Below are 23,584 nucleotides of genomic sequence, written 5' to 3' on the forward strand. Positions count from 1 at the left end.
GGTACTACCATAATCAAATAGGTCAAAAAGGGCCTGAAATGCTGGATCTGACTCTGTTTGCTCCAAGATATCTTGTATAGCCTCTTCAGACATGTGGATTTCACTCTGCAAAAGAATTCAAAATACAACAGTCACAAGTCTAATGAAAATGAACATAGCAGCAAAAGAACCAATTACTAGTTCCTGAAAAACTAATGCATTCAAAGAACATGTAGAATACAATATACCTTAGGAAAAAATATGTTGTTTAAGTCTCAGCCCAAGCTTAAAGTCAACTGTGGAAGCGACAATACCACTGAGATGGACAGATAGACAAATAAAAATTTCTTTAGTGCTTACTAGGTCCAGGCACTGTGTTAAATGCTGGGGATATAAATACAAATAACACCTATAATTTATTTTACAAGCCCATGCTAAGACTTATTAAGTATCAAATCACTAGTAATCAAGATAAAAAATGGCAGACACTCTCAAATCAGATGCTAGCCTTTGAAAGACAATTTTTTAAATACAATCATTACTCTGCCACAAATCTTAAAACAAATTTTAAAAGTCTAGATATGAGTGTTTCCAAAATTCTCAACAGACTGGTCTTGCCACTTGAAGTATTTTAAAACATTTCCTACCTTTAGGTCATTCTCCAGAGAGTATGCTCCTCAACTGGCAAATATCTCACGTATGCCATGTACTTGGAAAATAAACACACCTTCCTAACTTTGTCACAGCGCTTGTACTGTTGAGCTCATTTTAAATTTACTTCCATGCACTTATTCCTTGTGGCTCCAAATAGATACAAAACAATTTAAGGGTGGGGGCAATGTTCTGCACAATGCCTAGCTTAGTATCTGGCATAATTAAATTTGTGTTAAATATATTTGTTATGATGCAGAAGAGGCCTCTCCTCCTCAGGAGAAGAGCAATTAATTATATGTTAAAATTAGTGGATCAGAGTCATTTAACAAAAAGAAAGAGGTGACAAACCACTCTACATAAAGTTATTTTCAAGGTTGCTTTAAATAGCTGGTCAGTTTCTATTATCTTAATCACTGTTTTACTTTTTAATGAGAAAACATACCACACTTGCCTAAAGAAACAGTCCTGAAGAAATAATGGGGATAAAAATAAAAGTTCTAAAGATGCAAATTTATATATAATAATAAAAAATTTACACAATAACCTATAAGAACCAGTGCAAACATAAAAAATTCCGATTATGTTATACTCTGTATATACAGACACACAGATACACACACATACACATATACTTGCACATGCCTGAAGTCCCAAGATTTCATCAATTGAAGCCTCTTGTTCAGTGGGATTGCTATCTGCTTGCTTAGGTACTTGAGCAATATTACTGTCACTGCAATGCATAAGAAATCTTTTAAGCACAGATTTTAGATTGGATAAGGTTATGGTTTGATATTTTGATACATGTCTCACCTAATCAAGAATTTGTTAATATTTTCTGCAAGTTTTTCTTGAAGAGATTTGTTGCTTAGTATTTTTTCTCTGGCATTTTCAATAACCATTTGCTGCAAAAGAAAATATTAGAAATTATTAAGAAGTGATGTAAGAGAATTTTATAATAACTTAAATGGAATTACTTGGTGGCAACTAAACAGCCAAACTCTGAGATGTGACCCCAAAGTCAGTAGTAACTTCCTTCAAAGGCATTTCATTCAGGAAGAAGTTCCTTCTCAACCTTTCTTCCCCTATGAGGCAATTTCCCCTTCATCACTTACTATTTTTTCATTGCCTCTCAATATTATACTTTCATTCTACTGTTTGGTAGTAGACCTTCTGTTTTCAAAGAGACCAAATCTCATTCTGAATTCTAAAATAATGTACTGTGGGGAAGAAGGTGTAATGTGATATGAATACTTAATTCATATTTTGGTATTCAAGGTTGAAACAATAACCATATAAACCCCTAATGCTTTGTAATCATGGATCTCCACAACAGGAAAACAAATTGTTGCTACAGTTACTTAATAGAAAACTTAACAATTCTATTATCCTTGTTAATAATTAAGATATCATACCACAACTTTAATCTAAGAACTTAAGTGTCAATTTTTTTATAACAATGATTATTCATAAAGTTTTTTTTAAAGACCCGGCTACTTAAAAAGGACTAATCCATCTCATAACTAATCATAATGACGGAAATGATTATCACAGCAAATAAGTCTTCAGCCATAATTTTAGGAATAAATAATGTTTTCATCACTAAAGATGGTATCTAACCACAATGTCTTCTACAAATACTACATAAGGATTAAAAGGAGACCTTAAGGAGTATAAAGAGTTGGAGTTAGGTTTCACTTACTTTCTCTACTGTAAATGCATTTGGGTCCTGAAAATTTCGAACTGTAGACTGAGGTCCAGAAAACGTAATATTTTTCCTTTGAGATTCACTGAAATATATGAAAATGCTTTGTATTGAGTCTGGTAATACCTTTCTACAAACTATAACAGAATAAGTAACAAATTATTATTGTTATTATTCTGTTGCCTCATTGTAGATTTTCATGGGTATGGCAGGAAAATAGAAGATTAGATAATCCCTACCTATATTTAACTAGAAGGGTTTTCAAAAGGAGTGCTGTCTGAGTAACAGCCTAGCTGACTTCAGAGAAAGGCCTATTCACCAGGTTGATCATAGGAGAATGAATATTTTGGTTACAACAGGTGTTGGTGAGTTTGTATTTTTTTTTTTTTTGAGTTTGTGTTTTTGAGGCAAAGCTTGCTCTTTGGAGCTAGCTGGGCTGGAGGCAGGTTCAGGGTGCCTGGGGCCTTTTTACCCCAGAGATTTAGACATTATTCCTACCTCTATTAACCTCACTTGTGTTTTAAATTTGTTCCCATTAATAAACCTGTTTTGTTTTTGAAAGAGGCTGTTTCTTTTCTTACTCCAATACTCTTCCCATACTAAATTTGGCCCTTACAGCAGAAATAAATGTTAAAGCAGCTGTCCTTCTAAGACAATGTGAGAAGACCTCAGCAAAGACTAGACCTTCAGGGGTGGAGGTTTGGCTCCATTGAAGTGCAAATGCCTCAAGGCAGACTCCCCTCAAACAACTAAATCTGGGGGCAGCTGGGTCAGGAGGCAGCCTCCACCTATGGAACTTTCACCTCACATGTCAGGATGGGACATCTAAGTAGGGCAAGACCGAAAGACCCTTTGCTTTCTCAGGACACCAGATTTAGCTATGCTTGCCAGACATGGTCCTGGGCTGTGGCTATAGGAGAAAAATAGTGAGCATTCACCTCAGGAGTACAATAACAGAGGAGTGGGGACCCTGCTGGCTGTGAGCACTTGCAGGAGAGCAGAGTCCCTGATTTTGGTTCCAGGGCAGGGGGAAGAGCTGAAGTTTGCAGTCATGGAAAGGACCACAGGGAGTAAGAGCATTTGTGGGACAGCATGGCTAGGTGCTCTAGCCATGGCTTATGGGTGGAGAAGAATGCCTGAGGTTGAGCCCCCATACAGAGCTCAGAATATAACAATAAGAAGGTCCTGAGGCCTCGGGAACCATTCCCCATACAATGGAACTAGAAGGTGCTAACAATAATAAGCTGCTAACAATAAAATGAAAGAAAATAAAAATAAAAATAAGCAAAGGATTAAGAATCAACCAACCACAGATAGCTACTAAGGAGATAAAGAAGATCTGGGTTCACATTCAGAGGAAGCTAACTTGAAAAAGCTATGCCCATTTCAAAGAAAAACATCAAATGGTCAGAAGCCCAAAAAGAGTTCTTGGAAGAACTTAAAAAGGACTTAAAAAAATCAAGTAAGAGAGATTGAGGAAAAAGAGATCCAAAAACTTAAGGAAGAAAACTCCTTGAAAGCTAGAACTGGGCAAGGGAAAGCTTATGACATTATAAGACACCAAGGAATAATAAAACAAAATCAAAAGAATGAAAAAAAAAATAGAATAGAATGTGAAATATCTCATTAGAGTAAAAACTGATCCAGGAGATACAATGTAAGAACTGTTGGACTATCTGAAAGTTATGATCAAAAAAAGTCTTGATACAATATTACAAGATATTATTAAGGAAAACTTCCCTGAAATTCTAGAATAAGAAGGCAAAGTAGAAATAGAAAAAAAATCTACAAATCACAACCTGAAAGATATCCTAGGAAGAAAACTAACAGAAACCTCATAGCCAAGTTTCAAAGCTCCCAGTTAAGGAGAAAATACTACAAGCAACAAGAAAGAAACAATTTAAATACTGAGAACTATAATCAGAATAACAGAAGACCTAGCAGCTTCTACATTAAAAGATCATAGGGGGGCAGCTAGGTGGCACAGTGGATAGAGCACCAGTCCTGGATTCAGGAGTACCTGAGTTTAAATCTGGCCTCAGACACTTGACACTTACTAGCTGTGTGACCCTGGGCAAGTCACTTAACCCCCATTGCCCCGCAAAAACAAACAAACAAAAAAACAAACCATCCCCCCAAAAAGATCATAGGGCTTGGAATATTATATTTCAAAGAGCAAAAGAGCTGGGGTTGTGACACTTTAAGCAGAGATACATATAGAGTAAAGGTAAAGAGATGGAACAGAGTCTATTATGCTTCAGTGGAAGTAAAAATAAGCAGAGAGAGTAATCATGATCTCAGACAAAGCAAAAACTAAAACAGATCAACTAAAAAGATAAAATAATTAACAACTTTAATAAAGTTTTAGAATATGAATTAAACTCACATAAATCATCAGTACTTCTAGATATTACTAACAAAGTTCAGCAGCAAGAGATAGAAAGAGAAATTCCATTTATAAGCACTGTGGACAATAAAAAATACTATGGAATCTACCTACCACGACAAAATCAGAAATCATATGAACAAAATCACAAAAACCTTTTCACACAAATAAGATCAGATCTAAACAATTGGAGAACTATGAATTGCTCATGGGTAGGCTGAGACAATATAATAAAAATAATGTGCCACACCAATAAAACTACCAAAAATTACCTTAGAGCTAAAAAAATATAATAAAATTCAGCTGGAAGAACAAAAGGTCAAGAATATCAATTTAAAAAATGTGAAGGAAGGTATCTCAAACTGTATTACAAAGTGGTAAGCACCAAAACTATCAGGTACTGTCTAAGAAATAGAGTGGTGGATTAATGGAACAGATTAGCTATAGAAGACTAAGTAGTAAATGACCATTGTAAACTAGTGTTTGATAAACCCAAAGACCCCAGTTTTAGGGACAAGAACTTGCTAGTTGACAAAACCTTCTGGGAAAACTGGAAAATAGTGTGGCAGAAACTAGGTATGAACCAACACCTCACATAGTACACCAAGATAAGGTTAAAATGGGTTTATGATTTAGACATAAAGGATGATACAAAAGAATCAAAGAAGTGTGGAATGGTTTACTTGTAAGATCTATGGATAAAGGAAGCATTTATTACCAAACAAGAATTAGCGAGCATTACAAGATATAAAATGGATAATTTTGATTACATTAAATTAAAAACCAAAATAATGCAGCCAAGATTATAAGGAAAGCAGAAAACTGGGAAACTGTTTTTACAGCAAGTATCTCTGATAAGGCTTCATTTCTCAAATATGTAGAGAACTGAGTAAAATTTATAAGAATACAACCTCAATTGATAAATGGTCAAAGGATATGAACAGGCAGTCTTCAGATGAAGAAATCAAAGCTATCTATAGTCATATGAAAAAATGTTCTAAATTACTATTGGAGAAATGTAAATTAAAACAATTCTGAGGTACCACCTCATACCTATCAAATTGGCTAATATGACAGAAAAGGAAAATGACGAATGTCTGAGAAGATGTGGGAATTGGGACACTCACGCAATGTTGGTGGAGCTGTAAACTGATCCAACCATTCTGGAAAGCAGTTTAGAACTATACCCAAAGGACTATAAAACTGTGCATACCCTTTAATCCAGCAATATCATTGCTAGGTCTATATCCCACAGAGATCAAAGAAAAAGGGGAAAGACTATATGCATAAAAATATTTATAGCATCTCTTTTTGTGGTAGCAAAGAATTAGAAATTAAGAGGATGCCTATCAATTAGGGAGAATGGCTGAACACGTTGTGGTATATGATTGTGATGGAACACTATTGTGCACGATTCTTTCAGAAAAACCTGAAAAGACTTACATAAACTGACACAAAGTGAAGTGAGGAGAAACAGGAGAACATGGTACACAGTAACTGAAATACTGTACAATGATCAACTGTGAATGAATTAGCTATTCACGGCATTTCTGAAGGACCTCTGATGAAAATGCTAGCCACCTCTGTAGAACTGGTTTGCTTTTTTAACTTTGTTATTTTTTTAACTTTGTGTTTTTTTTCAAATGACTAATATGGAAATATATTTTCCACGATAGACATGCATAACCTTTAACACACTGCTTGCCTTTTTAATAATAGGGGAGGAGATGGGAGGGGAGAGAGTGTGAGAATTTGGAACTCAGAATTATAAAAAAAGAGAATTAAAAATTGTTTTTACACACAATAGGGAAAAAATATTAAAATTTTTAAAAATCCACTAACTTGCACATTAGGTCAACCATATTCATCTAATGAATATGTTTCAGTACCTCAATTAAAGCTCTATTCCGTAAGTTTAAACAGGTTTTACCAAGCCCTAATATTTTAATATAGGGTTGGTGATGCAACGCATATCATGGAGAGACTCATCAACCAAGGTGTTTTTAATCAGCGATGAATTTTTTTTCAGTCGCAGAATTTGATCAAGATGCTTTATTATATTGGCAGTAGTACTCAACTTGGATAGGACTGTGGATACTAGACATATATGCTTTACCCAGCCCTAAACACACATGTGATACATTATTTATCATTGTCTTTCAAATACATAGGTCTGGGAAGTTGACCCAGTCTTACTAGTATATTCAGAATACAATTATCTGGGCATAATGTCTCATTTTTGTTTCAGGTATAAGCACCTCATCTCAAAAAACAAAACAAAACCAAACCAAGACCTACCTTTTTCGTCTTCCAGGGGACATTAAGCTAGAATGAATTTTTCGTTCTTGAGGTACAGGAACTACAATATGCAAAGAATCTGTAGCTAGGAAAAAAAACCAACAAAGAGCCCCATTCAATATTGTTGAAAGCCACTGAAAATCCAGCAAGTTTACTAATACAAAAATTTGAGCTTCATGGATAAATGACACTATAAGAAATATGAAGTGTTATTTTAAAGTCTGATTACCTTTACTATTAAGGTACTCTCTTCTACTATTGGAAAGATAGAAATGTAGGAAAAGAATAGCGTTGAATTTTAGATAGGACAGAAGTATGTAGGGAGACTTACAAGTGAAATGACATATTTTAAATCAATTTTCTTCATCTCAAATTGAAATTAGGTTTTCTCTACCCAGGGTTCTCCTTAACTGCAAGCTCTGCTTCTCTCTCCTTTTTCCATACTCTTTATTTTATTAAATGGCATAATTTCTTTTATTAAGGGAAGAACAGAAATTATTTCACTTATAAAATTTCAAGGGAAGATTATCAATAATTCTTAGTGGAGGGAAATTGTATGTAATACAACTTCAGCTATCCATCAAATTCAAGATGTGTTATTTTGAATAGTTCACCTACAAAAATGATGCTACCTAGTTATATTCATTTATATCTTCTTCTATGCCAAACAGCTCTTCATGAAGGGCACTATCAAGAAGATAGTTCTTGGGGCAGCTAGGTGGCGCAGTGGATAGAGCACCGGCCCTGGATTCAGGAGTACCTGAGTTCAAATCTGGCCTCAGACACTTAACACTTACTAGCTGTGTGACCCTGGGCAAGTCACTTAACCCCAATTGCCTCACTTAAAAAAAAAAAAAGAAGATAGTTCTTTTTCTAAAAAGATGGACACGTTACTTTCAATTCTATTTTCTTATGGTCTGGACAAAAACACAAATTTGCCCCATGATAACCACTGAGAATTAATTTTTTAAAAAATTGCTTATTTATATAGAGAGGATAATGATATCAGAGCTATATCAATGATAGGAAACAAAATATTGAAGCTTACTGGCAATGTTGTCAGGAGGTTGTGAAACAAAGGCAGAATTTGTTCTAAACTGGGTTGTATTTTGACTCATTGGTCTAATGACTTGTGTAGCTGCCAAAGGAGTAGAAGTATACTGTCCTGTCTGGTAAGGCAGAGATGAGAGCTCTGAGCTGATGGGAACTGCCTGAGATGCAAACTTTCGTTGTCGTTTAATTTCTGCAATTCCACTTCTTGTACGTGCTAAAAAGACGAACATTTAATAAACATAAATGGTAGCTCACAAACAATAACCCTAAAGCTTAATAAAACAATGGCTTAGGAAATGCAAGAAATGTATATTATCTGCCATACTAGATATAAAGTCATGGAGAAAAAAAGCACTTTTATTTACTTGTTTTAGATTGTAGCACAGAGACAAACATATGTAACGCTATCCTGTGTGTAATTTAAGTTTCTATTGTAAACTTAAAAAAAAAAAAAAAAGATTAAGTCCAAACCAAATCTTCCTCATATTATGAGAATTCATTTAAAATCAGCAAATAATTATCCGGTGCCTACTGTGTACACTGTACACTGAACTGTACTTAGTGGGGGTGAGACACAAAGTTCAGGCAACATATTATGCCCACCAGTAAAGGTCTAGTAGGACAATGTTATACATATACAAAGACTAATACAAAATATTACATAATTTTATCAGAGGTGTACAAGGGGGATGGAGTGGAGAGATGAGTACTGAGTAAGGATATTATTCAATGGAGAAGAGTATGTTTATATGAGTTTTGCTTTAAAGGATAGAGATTCAATAGGTAGAATGAAAGGGAGAGCATTTTAGACATGGAAATATTATGAGCCTGAAGACAGCAGTTTCTCAATGAACAGTGCATATGGGGAATTCCAAGTAATTCTGTTTTATTAGAGGGGGGTATAATATAAAACTGGAGAAGTAGAGTAGTAATGACTTAAGGAGATCCTTGAATGCCAGGCAAAAGAGTTTCCACTCCACTCAATGGGCAAAAGAGAGAAGTCACTGAAGGAGTTTAAGCAAAAGACTAGTTCTACCCATAAGCAAGCTAAGTCTAGAAGCAGTGTTGAGGATAATTAGTTCAGGCATAAAGTAAATAAGGGTTTGTACTTGGGTGTTAGCAGTGGGAACAGGGAGGAGGTGGGTGGATCATGTTGGTAAAATTAAAGTTTTAGAAACTTTTGATTTAAAGTTAAAAAAAAAAACACCTTGAACTTAAAACACCAAAAAATAAAGAGCAATTCTGTATACGCAGAATACAAAAAAATGAAATGTATATGAAACCATGAATCTCTATTTCATATTACTTGCTTATTTAGAAACTTTTGATATTTTAAGGTATAGGAGGGTGAATTAAACCTCACTTCACTTACTGTAAATATGGCAAGCAGGAAACATAATAAAATATGTATATGTATGTCTGTATATACACATATTTAGCATGTTAAATGAAAATATTGAATTCAAAATCTTTTATCCATTTTTCTTAATCTGTCTTACTATCCATGGAGAGAAGGTCTGTAGTGAAAAGAATGACCACATAATCAGTCATAATTAAGAGTGCTCTGCTCAGCATTGGTTTGAACTTACTGTAAAAGCTGAATACGAACCTCTCTGATTAGCAGCAAACCCTGGGGAACTCTGCATGCTCCTACCAAATACAATGAAGTGGTTATTAAAAAATACTTAGCAAATGTTCCATGTATACACGACATTTTGGTTTGGGTACAGTTAAACTTGAAGTAAAGGTTTGGTCAGAAGTGACTACATCTGTCTTTTACATACCTTGTGGGGCAGGGAAATTTAGCAGAATGCATAAAATTAGCTTTAAGTTTAAAAACCGAACGTAACACAGCTGAACTGCTTACAGCTTAGACTTACTTACGGATTTCTAAAAAAGTGTCATATGTAAAACAAATATTTGCAAATAAATTCCTTCCTATAATTATACCATGCTATTCTTTTATGTCTTTGTAGGGGTCAGGGGAGAGGTATGTTAGGGGCTTGGGACAGAAAGATTGGGTACTGGATGTATGCCTCTTTGGCATTTAGTTTCATCAATGGTCTATAGATTAAATATACTTGTACTATAGACCCTCACAGAACTGTTTGCAAGGAAAGTGCTTTATATATCTTAAAATGAAATAAAAATATGACGACTTAGAAGGGATGCTGCCCAAATGAATTCTGAAATTTTCCATGATGATTTTTAATGAGGTAAATATGTGCTAGCACCCACACATGAAAGCTAAATCATTTCCTTATTTTATCAAACGAATAAAAGCTGAAACGAAGAAAGCCAAGGTGACCTATATTTTGCAAGGTGGATATAAAAGACCAACCAGTTAGCAAATTCAATCTCCCCTATCCTAAGAGGGTTTTCCGAATAATTCTGTGTGATTTGAAACATGCCATGAACTATAAAGTCAAATGATGTTTGCTCTGAAGTCTGTTGTTGTTGTGTGTGTATATAAAAAAAAAATAGGAATGTTTCTCTAGCTGAAACTGAGTATTCCATTCAGTCTTGGCATCAGCCAGACAATCTTATAGTGGGCTCCACATTCTTTGTGACCTAGGAAAAGGTACATTTCTGAAGCCAGGTACAGAGCACAGAGTCTGCTGGCACAGGGGACAGGCAGGATATGTAGCCACATTTGAAGCTACATGGAGGAAGTACCCATTTATAGTTCTAGGAATGGCCCTTGCATAAACATAAATAATCTCTGTAGATGGTTCCCTACTGGGCTCTGCAGCCAAATAAGAAAGCACTGATTTGATTGTGTGTGTGTGTGTGTGTGTGTGTGTGTGTGTGTGGCGGCAATGAGGGTTAAGTGACTTGTCCAAGGTCACACAGCTAGTAAATATCAAGTGTCTAAGGCCGAATTTGAACTCAGTCCTCCTGAATCCAAGGTCGGTGCTTTATCCACTGCACCACTTAGCTGCCCCTGAGAGCACTGATTTGAAAGTTAATTTTGTAAGAACTGGCATCCTACTTAGTTTACTTAGATTTGGTGCTCTTGGGACATGGTGCAGTAACTGAGTTTCATGACATATAAGCATCTTATTTACAAAAGAAATTTACCAAAGGTACCTTTGGGCACATGCAATATTTCTCCACAAAGGTGGCAAGATCATGCTAATACAAAACCAAAGCCTACTTGTTTAGTCTGTCAATCTCCCATTCTTCTGAGTTCAAAAAAGGGAAAGGTATTCTGGCACAGTAGATTATGGGGATCCCACCTACCTAAATCCATGGGTAACTGTGACAAAGTCTTTGATTCCTAATGCCTCGATTTTCTCATCTGTCAGAAGAGGGTGTTGGACTAGATCTAAGGTTCATTTTAGCTTTACAATTTTCTGTGAAATTATAAAACCACTGTTTAAATCCAAGTCACTAAAATAATTTTTCTAAGTACTAGAACACCAAACCCTCTCTTTGATTAATTCTATACAAGCTACACTACGTGGGTCTTGTTAAAGATAAGACCAAAATTGTTTCTCCTTTTGAAATTCTTAAGCACTCCATGATATGACGTTTGTTACCTGATCTGAGAAAGTGTATGGTCTAATTTCTTCCATAGGGATGACATCATTGCTGGGACATCATTTGTTGTTTCTAAAATACAGGAGAAACATTCCTTAATTAAGCCTCTAGCAGAAACCCCAATTTTTTGTTTCAATATAAACTCAGAGTTTTATAATAAGTAAAGAAAATGTCTAGTTCCTGACTTGTCTGGTAACATCATTCATGTTGAGAAGAAACTCAAAAGAGAAGCCAACTTTAGGGCCAACTGCAAAGTTATGGTGAATTTAAGTTATGACACACGTAGAGAATGGCTTCTCCATTAAGTTGTAATGTCTCCAAAACCAAAAATAAAATTCTCAGCTTATGTAAAAACAACTGTCTTAATTTAATGGATGCTTCATATTACAGCTTTAACTTTTTTTTGGCCAAAGAAAGCAAAATAAACAAATTCTAGTAATGTATTTGAACTCTTTGCTTTTTTATAATTTGAACTGTCCCAACCTTCCTCCAACCCCTCAAATTGCATAAGCATCACAAAAACATCAAAGTAGCCATAATTTTGGAAATAATAATCTAACACTTTAAACAATTTCCTTTTGCAGTTTACTACCACTACCAATATTGTGCACAGTGAATTCACATCAAACTGAGTAAATTAACTCTCTAGCCATTACTTTGCAATAAAATACCTGAACTAGTATTAACTGGATTTTAACAATTATATGGACTGTCTCAGGCATAATACGTATTTTAAAGGGCTTTTTTGGTCCAGACCAGCAAATTATCCCTAAATTATAGTTTTTGAGAGCTGCTTGGAACAATGAGAGGTTCTAAACATGACCACACAGCTAGTATGAACTACAGGCAAGACTCAAATTTGGGTCTTCTTATCTCTAAATCAGTCTTCTATCCATCATGCTATGTTAACTCTCATAATCCCCTTGTCCAAATCGGTGAGCACTGAGAACCTAATTGTGTGTAGGCTTGTGGAGAAATCAAACAGCTTCTGCCTTAAAATTTCAATCAGGAATAACAAAATCCCAGGGAGCTTAGAAAAACTTTAGCTTTAACTTAGCTTTTTTAAAGATGAAGCTAGAGAAAACTATACAAGACAAAATCTGAGATGAAAATCTTTTAAAAGTCAAGGCTAATTTAGAGTAAACATAATTCTGTTTCCAACAGCAGTTATACTCCAAATAATCCTATAAAGGTAGAATAGGATGCTTAAGAAATGGGATTTTAAATCAACTTTTTCAAGAAGAGTTGCAACATTTACATCCTTCCATCCCCCAATTCCCATCTAAGCCAAAGCAAGTAACATTTAATCATTCTTTCTTTATGTGTTCCTCTAGCTCTCACTGACAGGCAGTCAGGAAAACATGGGTTCAAGTCTTGATACGAGCATACTAGCCGTGTGATCAAGGACAACTGCTTAACTCGGCAGTACTCCAGACAACTTTCCTGGTATCGTTATGTGAAGTTCCTCTGAAGGATTGGGAATGTTTAGCCTGAAAAGAGGACTGGGGGAAGGGTTAGGAGGAAGAGGAAGAGGAAAAAGCTAGAATGTTCAGGTACTTAAGAGGCCATCATTTGAAGAGCTAGGAGTAGGAAACTGCAAAGAGGCAGATTTGGGCTTGATTTAAGGAAAAACACCTTAACAATTATGGCTATCCAAAAGCGGGATAGACTGCCTTGGGAGCCAGTACAGTTCTCACTGACTTAGAACAAGGATTTTTAACTGAGGGTTTGTAAAATCTTTTTTAAAAAATGTTTTGAGACATATTTCAAAATAATTGTTTTCCTTTATGAGTCTATGGATTTAATTTTACAGATTTAAAAACCATTAAAGGTTCAGAGGCTTTACCAGACTGCCAAAGCAGTCCATGATAAAAAAGACTAAGAACCCTCGGATTAGATACGATCACTTAAGCATAGCATAGAAAGGACTATTCAGCTATGAGTTGAATTAGATGGCTTTTGAGGGTTTCTTCCAATTCTTGTATCTCATGATCTTGTGATCATATGTTACAGAGGAGTTACTGGTATGTACTGGTTGAAGGAGTTTTCATACAAGAGTTTCCTGCACCAAAGGGATCACAGGTACAGATTTTTTAAAGGGATTGGGTTGGAAACTGAGTGGGTGGGATAAGCTATATTAATAGCTCACATTTGCATAGCACTTTCAGGCTTGCAAAGCACTTCATATACATTATCCTGTTTGATCTTCACAATAATCCAGTGAGGCAAGGTGACAAGGTGACATTATTTTCCTCCTTTTCCAGATAATGAAACTTAAGTTTACTAAGAAGTTAAATGACTTGCCCAGGGTCACAAAGTTATTAAAAGCCCAAGGCAGTATTTGAACCCTGGTCCTCCTTACTCCAAGTTTAGAGCCCTTTTCATGTCATGCTGTCTCTTGTTTTGTTTTGTTTTAGTGAGGCAATTGGGGTTAAGTGACTTGCCCAGGGTCACACAGCTAGTAAGTGTTAAGTGTCTGAGGCCAGATTTGAACTCAGGTACTCCTGACTCCAAGGCCGGTGCTCTATCAACTGCGCCACCTAGCTGCCCCAATGCTGTCTCTTAAAAAAAAAAAAAAGTTAGGGGCATTTAAGAGGAAGAGGGATTAGACTTCTGATTTCATTGGTATAAGAAACTCCCCAAATAAAACACTGCCCAAATTCATGTAGGCTGGCATGTTCTCTACAATATACAGATTCAAAGAGCTGCTGGCAGCCCTGAGTCACATGGCCTATTAGGAGAAACCCCTGAATACTTCCTGTATTGTCCTAATTTCTAGGCCTGCTTTCCTCTCACAGTACGTTAAAACCAGGAGAATCAAAAATATCAGAATCTCTTTCCTAAATCTTCATCAAGTTAGCTTAAGTTCTACATTTTACTGCAGGATATAAATTACTATTTAGAGCTATTGATTAATGTAAAGCCTCAAACTTATACTCTGGGGACCTTGGGCTCAAATCTTGTTGAGCTCTTTACTCCCTCTGGGACCAGTTGTTCAAAGTATAGAACCACATTAAAAATTTCCTGTTTTAAAATTTTAAAAATTATCATTTTGTTTTGGTTTTGTGGGGCAATGAGGGTTAAGTGACTTGCCCAGGGTCACACAGCTAATAAGTGTCAAGTGTCTGAGGCTGGATTTGAACTCAAGTCCTCCTGAATCCAGGACCAGTGCTTTATTTATCCACTGTGCCACCTAGCTGCCCCCAAAAAATTATTTAAAAAAATTCAATCACTGACTTACTCTAAAAGACAAATATCAATTTATGCATCATGCAGAAATTTAAGAAAGAATCTCCCTCCATACCATATCAAAACAAATTACTGCCATATCCCAGCAATTTTTTTTTTAAGTGAAACATATTTTTTTGGATCTGATTTGTGATTTCACTGTTATAGGAAACTTCCAAGAATAAACTTCCTCTACCAATGCAGGTAGCACCATGTATAACTTACAGTTTTAAAGAACTGCTTGGGGCACTGAGAGGTTAAATGAGTTACTCAGAGTCACACAACCAGTTGATGTAGGAGTCAAGACTTGGTTCAGGTCTTGCTGATTTGAACCCAGGTACTCCTGACTCCAGGGCCGGTGCTCTATCCACTGCACCACCTAGCTGCCCCCGTAAATGACTTTTAATAAACAAAAGCCCCCCCCCAAACAGAAGAACCTCTAAACTTTAAAATTTATTCAAAGTTCCTACCTTTTGCTTTCATAGCTACATATTCATTCAAAATTGTTGTCAAATTTTTTCCAAATAAAGACTGAAAAGGAAAAAGAGACTAGTTATTACCATTATGACAGAGCAACACTAATAATCTTCCATACTGGAACATTCACCCAGACTATTATATTAAATATTAAAATGTAGGAATGCTGGCCAGCTTTGGGGGAAAAAACAATAAGGGTTAAGGAATGACCAAATCCAACTGAATCTGAAGAAGAGGAAAAGTCCCTTAAGGGCCATTTTCTGACCAGGAGTTAAGACTGCTCATTTATGGCCTGCCAATAAGACTTCTGCAGGGAGGTGGAGATCTAGACAAGACAACCATTCAAAAGCAACACTGGTCCTTTCCCCATTCACTCTGGGTATTTTAAATTCACCCATATCTCAGGCAACTAAAGGTGAGAATAGGAAAAGTAAGTGACACTTACTTAAACAATGCTCTGGAAAGCTCTCCCTCCTCACTTTCACCTCCTGACTTCCTTCAAGACTCAAATGAAATCTTACCCTCACAAGAAACCTTCTCCAATCTGTCTTAATTCTAGTGCCCTCCTTCTAGTGGTTATTTCCTATTTATCCTGTATACAGTTTGTACATAGTGTCTTTTTCTCTTCATCTATATTTAGAATTTAATTTTTCCCAAATTATATGTTAAATACAAATTTTGACATCAATTAAAATAAAAACTGCGTTCCAAATTCCCCCCCCCCCGACTTAAGCAATTCAATATAAGCTATACATGAGTAGTCATGCAAAACATTTCCACATTAGCCAGGTTGTGAAAGAAAATAGACAAAAACAAAACTTTAGATAAAAGAACTAACAAAAAAAAAAGTATGCTTCAATCTGTACTCAGACACCATCAGTTCTCTCTGTAGATGGACTGCATTTTTCACAAGACCTTCAGAGATGTCTTGGAACATTGCACTGCTGAAAATAACCAAATCATTCAAAGTATTGCTGTTATTTTGTATACAGTATATTTCACATTGCATCAGCTCGTGCAGGTCTTTCTGAGTTTTTCTGATAGCATCCTGCTCATCATTTTAATAATAGTAAACTACATTTATATAGTACTTTAAAGAGATTTCCTTACAATAAACCCATGAGGTTGATTCTTGCAACAACGGTAATAGATAACATTTATACAGTACCTTATACCTGACAAAGAATTTTCTTCACAGTAGCCCAGAAAAGTAAGTACCATACATTTTATCATCATCAATCAAACCTCATCAATCAGTCCTCAATTAACCCATCTCGATCAATTCTCATCTTCATCCAATTCTCATCAATCCATCAATTGTTCAATCTTCATCATAATCTTCATCATTTTACATTACTCTTGCCTCTGCTTCAAAATTTTTTCAGTTACTATTGTTAATGGTTTCCGTCCATCCTATTCCCTCCCCTATGATATTTATTCTATTTTCTATCTTCTTTCACTCTATCCTTCCTAGAAAGTGTTTTGCTTCTGACTGCCCCCTCCCCTAATCTGCCCTCCCTTCTTTTTCCTCACCCTCCTAATCCCCCTTCCCCTCCTACCCTCCTGCAGGGTTAGATTAGACTACACAATTGAGTGTGTGTGTGTGTGTGTGTGTTTTTCCCTCCTTGAGCCAACTCTGATGAAATTAAGGTCTTTGAACCAATTCTGATGAGTATAAGGCTCATTCATTACCCTGCCCCCCCCCCCACTCCATAAGCCCTTTCTGGCTTCTTTCATGTGGGATTTCACCCCATTCTACCTCTCCCCTTCCCCCTCCCCCAGTGCAATCCTCCCGCCCCTCAATTTTACCCTAAAGATGTCATCATGGGGCAGCTAGGTGACAGAGTGGACAAAGTACATACCCTGGACCCAGGAAGACCTGAGCCTAAATCTGGCCTCAGACAAAAGACCCTCATCCACTGCTTGACCCCAGGCATGCCACCCACCCCGACTGTCCCACTGCCTGTCACAGGCAAAGAGATATTTTTTTATTTGTTTGTTTTAGACATGTTTTTAGTCAGTAAAAAAATGAGCCAGTACACAGGGAAAAATATTGTGGAGGTCATCTGCCAAGGGAATGGGATTAAAATTACAAGGGGAAAGGTTGGTTTTGGTGCTAAAGCAGCAAGATCTCACTCAGAGACTAAAGGAGGAGGTTTTCAGATATACAAAAAAGAACAATTAACCTCTATTCCCCTTGTAAAGTATGAGGTAAGACTTTCCACTTAAAGGGTGGTGGGAAGTTTAAGACTTCTTGAAGAGAGGTTTTAAACAGCTGTTACTGAGACCAATAGAGAATTAATTAGGGAAGAACATGGTCTTGCTGTAGTGAGGACTCAGCTGATAAAAGATAACATGAATTTGGAGTACGCCATGACTTCCATTAGTACCATTTGGTAGAATTATGAGCAGGAGTAGATGCAGATGGTAGGTATAATCCAGTTTTGGGATTATGTATGTATAAGAGAAGACTGATAATATGATAAGGGGTTTTGGGGCAGATGACTGTAACAATGAATTGACTAACTAAAGAGTCAAGTTTGGGGAAGGGAAAAAAGTGAAACCAGAACAGCAGTAAGATCTGAGAGGGTACTGAGCAATGGAGGGACTTAAAATCACAGTGAAGAGAAAAAGAGATTTAAGAAAATTGAAAGAAAAAGAGAGTTAGATTCACAGGAGGTAATGGAAGTAGAACACTTGTGGTTGATAAATTTTTTTTTAAGAGCGGGGCTGTTGGGGCAGCTTGGTGGTACAGTAGATAAAGCACCAGCCCTGGATTCAGGAGGAACTGAGTTCAAATCCGGCCTCAGACACTTGACACTAGCTGTGTGACCCTGGGCAAGTCACTTAACCCTCACTGCCCTGGGGAGGGGGGGGGGAAGAAGAGTGGAACTGTCCTTGTGTATTGATAGGATAAAGGATTAGAGGATTAGATCTTGGGCAATCCCTAAGGATGCGTGATGAAAAATGCTATTCACCTCCAGAGAAAGAACTGATGGAATCTGAATGCAGACTGAAGCATATTTTTTTTCACTTTCTAGTTTCTTTCTTTTTTTTTTTTTTAGGCAATGGGGGTTAAGTGACTTGCCCAGAGTCACACAGCTAGTAAGTGTCAAGTGTCTGAGGCCGGATTTGAACTCAGGTACTCCTGAATCCAGGGCCGGTGCTTTAACCACTGCACCATCTAGCTGCCCCCTCTAGTTTCTTTTTGTGGTTTTTCTTTCTTTGGGTCTGTGTCTTCTTTCACAACATAATTAATATAATGTATTTTGCATGATTTATCATGTATAACCTATATCAAATTGCTTACCATCTCAGGTGAGGAAACTCAAAATTTAAAAAAAATGAATGTTAAAAATTGTCTTTACATGTAACTGAGGAGAAAAAAAATTTTTATTACTTTTTTTTTTTAAAGGATTAGGTCATGGGAGTTGAAGAGACATAAATGGGGAGGTCAGTTTGAGGAACATCAACTAATATATATAGGAGGTAGGGTAGAGAGGAAGACTGTTAGCCAGGTATAGACTCTTTTACAAAGGAGGGAGGAGTGACCTGATAGCAAGAAGATAATTACCACCAGAATCTGAACTGCGTGATTCTCAAAAAGGAAAATCTGAACTTGGCCAATTCCCCTTCTAGAATTAGTGTGTTGCAGGGTACAACAAGCATGGGAAAGTATGACAAGGATTCAGTCTTTTTTATTGGGGGGGGAGAGAATGTGAAGGGGGAACCCAGGTCTTCTTCAAAAGTGCCAGAAAATGGAAGAACAGGAATTGAGAATAAAGAGAAGCCAGTTATACAGAACAAGGGATTCTTAAAGATACAATAGAAGTTGCAGGCAGAGTAAGAATAATCTAATGGGATCCTAGGAAAAGCATTTTTATTGCATTGTCTTATTTTTCCAGAGGAACTTTCCAATGCTAGCTGTAGACTTTACTTACTTGTGTACATGACATATTCCTCCCTTTCATAAGCCTTTGTTCTATTCCTCTCTTTTCTGTATATCTTCGCTACTTGACTAACACGTAAGGTTTACATTAGAAGTTGTTAAAGATAAGTTCCTAAGGCAAATTATTTTGTTGATTCTGATGAACCAATAATGCAGACACTTACCTGTGAGCTCAATTTTTCCTAATACAATCAACATATACTTTAATTCTATATGCTTACATACCTTTTTTTCAAATAAAGATCTGTGAGAGAAGGAATTGTTGGGTACAATATACACATATACCACAAAAGATGTATAAGTGCATGAGAGGAGTCTCACTAATATAATATAGTGGAAAGAGTACTAGATTTGGTTTTGTGATAAAATAATGGGATTTGGCAGCCGTCCAGGGGTCCCACCTGAGGACTGATTTAGGATTGTTTGAATTGGGTGAGACTGAGAAACTGACTAACTAACTACTTTAGGGTGACTGGATAGAGACCACACCTGGCTGGCCCTGAGTGAAGTGTTGTTCTCAGAGGCAGTGTACTACTGACATCAGCAAGAGACCACTCTCAACCAATCAGCTGGAAGGACCTCCCCCCCTTTCAGGGAGGGAGAGAGGCACTAGGAAGTGGAGGTTAGTGTGCTGCCTCTGTCTCTTGTGGTGGCAGACTGGAGAAAAAAGAGGGTCCCCCTGGTTGTCCAGGACTTTTGGTGTGGTGAGAGATTTCACGTGGGCTGCTAGGAAAGGAAGTTTGTTTCTTTCTCTCTGGCTATACTGAATAGATCCAAGCTAGGATTTCCATGCTGTAAGGAATCTGTTGTTAATCTCTCTCCCCACTAACTTATAATATATTTTAATAAATCCTTAAAAGCCTAAACTCTTGCTGAATTTATCAGTGATTTTAGCCAGCTTCTCCCCCAAAACTGGGGGGAGGGGCAGATTAGAATCCACATTTAGATTTTAAACAACACAATTTGAACTGCAGTTGTTTCTTACTAGTAGCTTAGGATAAGAAACTTCACCTCTCTGGGCCTCAGATTCCTCATCTATAAGATAAGGGGGTTGTAACAGATGATCTTGAGTTTCCTTCTGGCACTAAATCTATGATCCTATGTTTCCATGTAGTTGGTTCTTGGATCGATTACAGATGTGTCATTTGATATCTTGAGCAATTTTAGTGTCATCTAATTAACTGACATTTAACAAGATAGTATCAGCACAAAAGAAATTTTGCCTTTTCAAACACATCAGTTAGACTGGCAATATATTAAAAAAATCTGATAGCAAAAAGCCCAAGTAGCTTCAGCCATCACAAATGTGAGAGCCATAGGGGAAAAAAATCATAAAGGAATCATTTTGAAGAAACTTTCTAAAGAATGAGAAAGAGACAGAGCCTTAAGTCAAAGGACAGCCTTTACAAGAAGACAGTATGGAAAGAATACTTAGTCTCCTACTGGTCTTTTTCGATACATAAGCAGCTATCTTTTTTTTTGTTTGTTTTTTTGAGGGGCAATTGGGGTTAAGTGACTTGCCCAGGGTCACACAGCTAGTAAGTGTTAAGTGTCTGAGGCCGGATTTGAACTCAGGTACTCCTGACTCCAGGACCGGTGCTCTATCCACTGCGCCATCTAGCTGCCCCCATAAGCAGCTATCTTGAACAAAATCTTATAGAGAAGGCTTTGTCATTGTATTGTGGTAACTCTAGTTTCTCCAAAGCTATGTTTGCAAAGAACACAGCATGCTAGGTTTTATCATTCTGGAAAAGCTTTAAGGATGGTACTAGCTATATCCTATTTTCTAAAGACCACCTATGATAAAAATAGTAAGACTCATCAGTAGGCTGTTGACTTGGTGATGAACTTTTTGTTCAACAACCACTACCACCACCACCACCACAAAATGGTCCACAGTTCTATTTAACATTCTTCTACTTCTGAAATAAAAGTGAAAGAGAGATGGGTAGAAAGGGGACAGAGAGAGAGTACTAAAAAAATCAGTTTTTAAACTATGTATAAACATTAACTTGGCTGTTGGTACTCTAAATAAGATTCTTGACCAATGACCAAGAAGTGGACATATTAATTGAGGAAGTCATTCACATTAATCTTGACAAGACATCTGCTCATCGTGTACTGCAGAGTTCAAAGAAAGTATTTGCAAATAACAATTATGAAAATAATTGCAGCTCATGAACCCAACACTGGTCGCAGAAGATGAGAATGTAGAGAAATTTTACAAAAAGATGAACAAAACTTTCAAATTAAATCAACATATACCTTTGATAAATAAAGCAACACGAGGTAACAGAGAACTGGCTCCAGTGTAAGGAAGACCTGGTTTGAAGTCCTGCCTCTGAAACATATTGACCATTAAACTCTGGGCAAGTGACCTAACCTTTCACGGGCCCTTGAAACTCTTTAAAATTATAAACTGCAGGTCAGGTGCCAATCTTCATTGGTAGTAGAAACTCCATAATCAAGTCAACATCCAGTGAAATATGCATCTGGAGGGGTCAGGAAATGAGAGGCCAAAGGCTTGCAGATGACAAGCTTCCATTTGAAACAAAAGTCCTTCTTTGTACTCTTACTGTGGTGTAATTGAACACCATACTCTCTAAAGAATTAAATTGAAGATTACCAAAAGGCAAGCAGGAGGTGTATATGCTGGGCAAGAGAAAATTGTGACACACACATAAGAAATTTTACAGGAGAAATCATATAAAGGATGTCATCAGAGAAAACTTATTGTTGGAAAAAAGGACTGGTTGGCCGCATAGGAAAAATAAAGTGCAACCAATGGATAACCTGTATGCTCCACTGGTATACACATAATGTCAACATATACGTCCCTAAGCAGGTTGGGCAGCATCTAATGGTAATTTTTTGGGAGGTCATGGACAAGAGTAGAACAGAATGGTCAGGCATGGTGATTTTAATGGTTATCATTTGGGTGGTTACCCATATTGATGAGATTACACAGCCACTAGAGAATTAGACTAAAGAGCAACCAGATTACTTCCCAACCCTGATGATTTGGCTGATGGAAGAAATTTTAAGATAAAACTTATCCTTTAAAATAAGTTTTTCAGTGTTGAATGAACCCCAAAAGATGAAATGACTCACCAGCAAGCAGGCTGGAATAAAACCTTCATCTGTACAGTGTTCTGCATATTCCTTTAAATTTGAACTTTCTAAAATGAAAGTCTGGCAGGTAGAGATGAGATTTTCTTGTTGTAAATAGCCTAAATAAGAAAAGAAACAAACAAATCCCACAACAGATTAGTCACCATGTTCAGATTATACTTTGTCAAAGTTAGAAGTAATGAAATAAAGTAAGCATTTTAATACTTTCAGAGTAACAGTTTCATTAAATACAACATAGAGAAATTACAAGTAAAATCGCAAAATTTTGCAAATATCCCACAGCATACAGAGAAAATTGGACAAAGTCCAGAAAACAGTAGCTTCTCTATGGAATATAGCTAATAAGCATTACAAAGTTTTTCTTCCTAAATTTAATATAATCTCATTCAGTTCAAGAAACATTAAGTGCTCACTGTAAACAATAAATTACAGTAAGTTGGAGGATTTACAAATTGTCCAAGACAGTCTTTATCATAACAGAAAAAGTCTAAAAGAATACATACTCAAAAAACTAACATAAAACAAAACATTAAAAGTGCTTTGTGTGTTCTTGAAGGAAGAATGCCTTTCTTATGAAGTACATGTAATAATCTTCTATAGTATATGTATTAATTTATACGAAAGCATTACAGTAACATTTTCTCTACTTTCAACCCCAATTCAACAAGCATTTTTAAAATTTAAGTTTCACTGATGATTTTTACATTACTGTCACTTTCAAATAATTACCATCCCCAGCCCACTCCACAAAACCTTCTTTTGAAACAAAGAAACATAAAGGAAAATAAACCAGCACATTGATTATGTGTAACATATGCCTAATTCTGTGCCTATAGCCTCTCATTTGTATATACTTGTTTACAAATTTGTTGACATTTCTCATTAATGTGTTTTATAAATAAAACAGAAATCAACATTAAAAATACTTGTTTCATTTACATATACGCATGTGAAATTTGTACTGAAAGAGGGAAGTTTCCTACACTTATGAAATTAGTCAATGTAAATCAAGTCTACAAGTATTTGTGTGTTTACAACATACCACTGTACCCTTGCTAGTGCTGAGAATAGCACCCCGCCCCAAAAGGTAAAAAAAGTCTGGCTCTCAAAAAAAGTCTGGTATACATGTGTGTATGTTTCCATAAATGAGTATAACAAGTGCAAAACTGCCACGTAAACACTA

At 36.4% G+C, this 23,584-nt stretch overlaps 1 protein-coding gene across 1 annotated transcript in view; it reads right to left on the reverse strand.

Annotated features, from left to right (window-relative positions):
- The window catches only part of LOC122748585 (protein NPAT), a 49,789-nt gene that overhangs the window by 16,951 nt on the left and 9,254 nt on the right, over nucleotides 1-23,584 (reverse strand). Inside the window, exons 2-11 of the mRNA XM_043994291.1 lie at nucleotides 22,381-22,499; nucleotides 15,314-15,374; nucleotides 11,615-11,687; nucleotides 9,682-9,722; nucleotides 8,068-8,286; nucleotides 7,020-7,104; nucleotides 2,333-2,420; nucleotides 1,444-1,535; nucleotides 1,276-1,363; nucleotides 9-105 (exon numbers count right to left, since the gene is read on the reverse strand). Of these exons, the coding sequence (XP_043850226.1) occupies nucleotides 9-105; nucleotides 1,276-1,363; nucleotides 1,444-1,535; nucleotides 2,333-2,420; nucleotides 7,020-7,104; nucleotides 8,068-8,286; nucleotides 9,682-9,722; nucleotides 11,615-11,687; nucleotides 15,314-15,374; nucleotides 22,381-22,499 (963 nt within the window). The remainder of the gene's footprint in view (nucleotides 1-8; nucleotides 106-1,275; nucleotides 1,364-1,443; nucleotides 1,536-2,332; nucleotides 2,421-7,019; nucleotides 7,105-8,067; nucleotides 8,287-9,681; nucleotides 9,723-11,614; nucleotides 11,688-15,313; nucleotides 15,375-22,380; nucleotides 22,500-23,584) is intronic.

The sequence above is a fragment of the Dromiciops gliroides genome, chromosome 3 (assembly GCF_019393635.1).
Source record: "Dromiciops gliroides isolate mDroGli1 chromosome 3, mDroGli1.pri, whole genome shotgun sequence".
Taxonomy (NCBI): domain Eukaryota; kingdom Metazoa; phylum Chordata; class Mammalia; order Microbiotheria; family Microbiotheriidae; genus Dromiciops; species Dromiciops gliroides.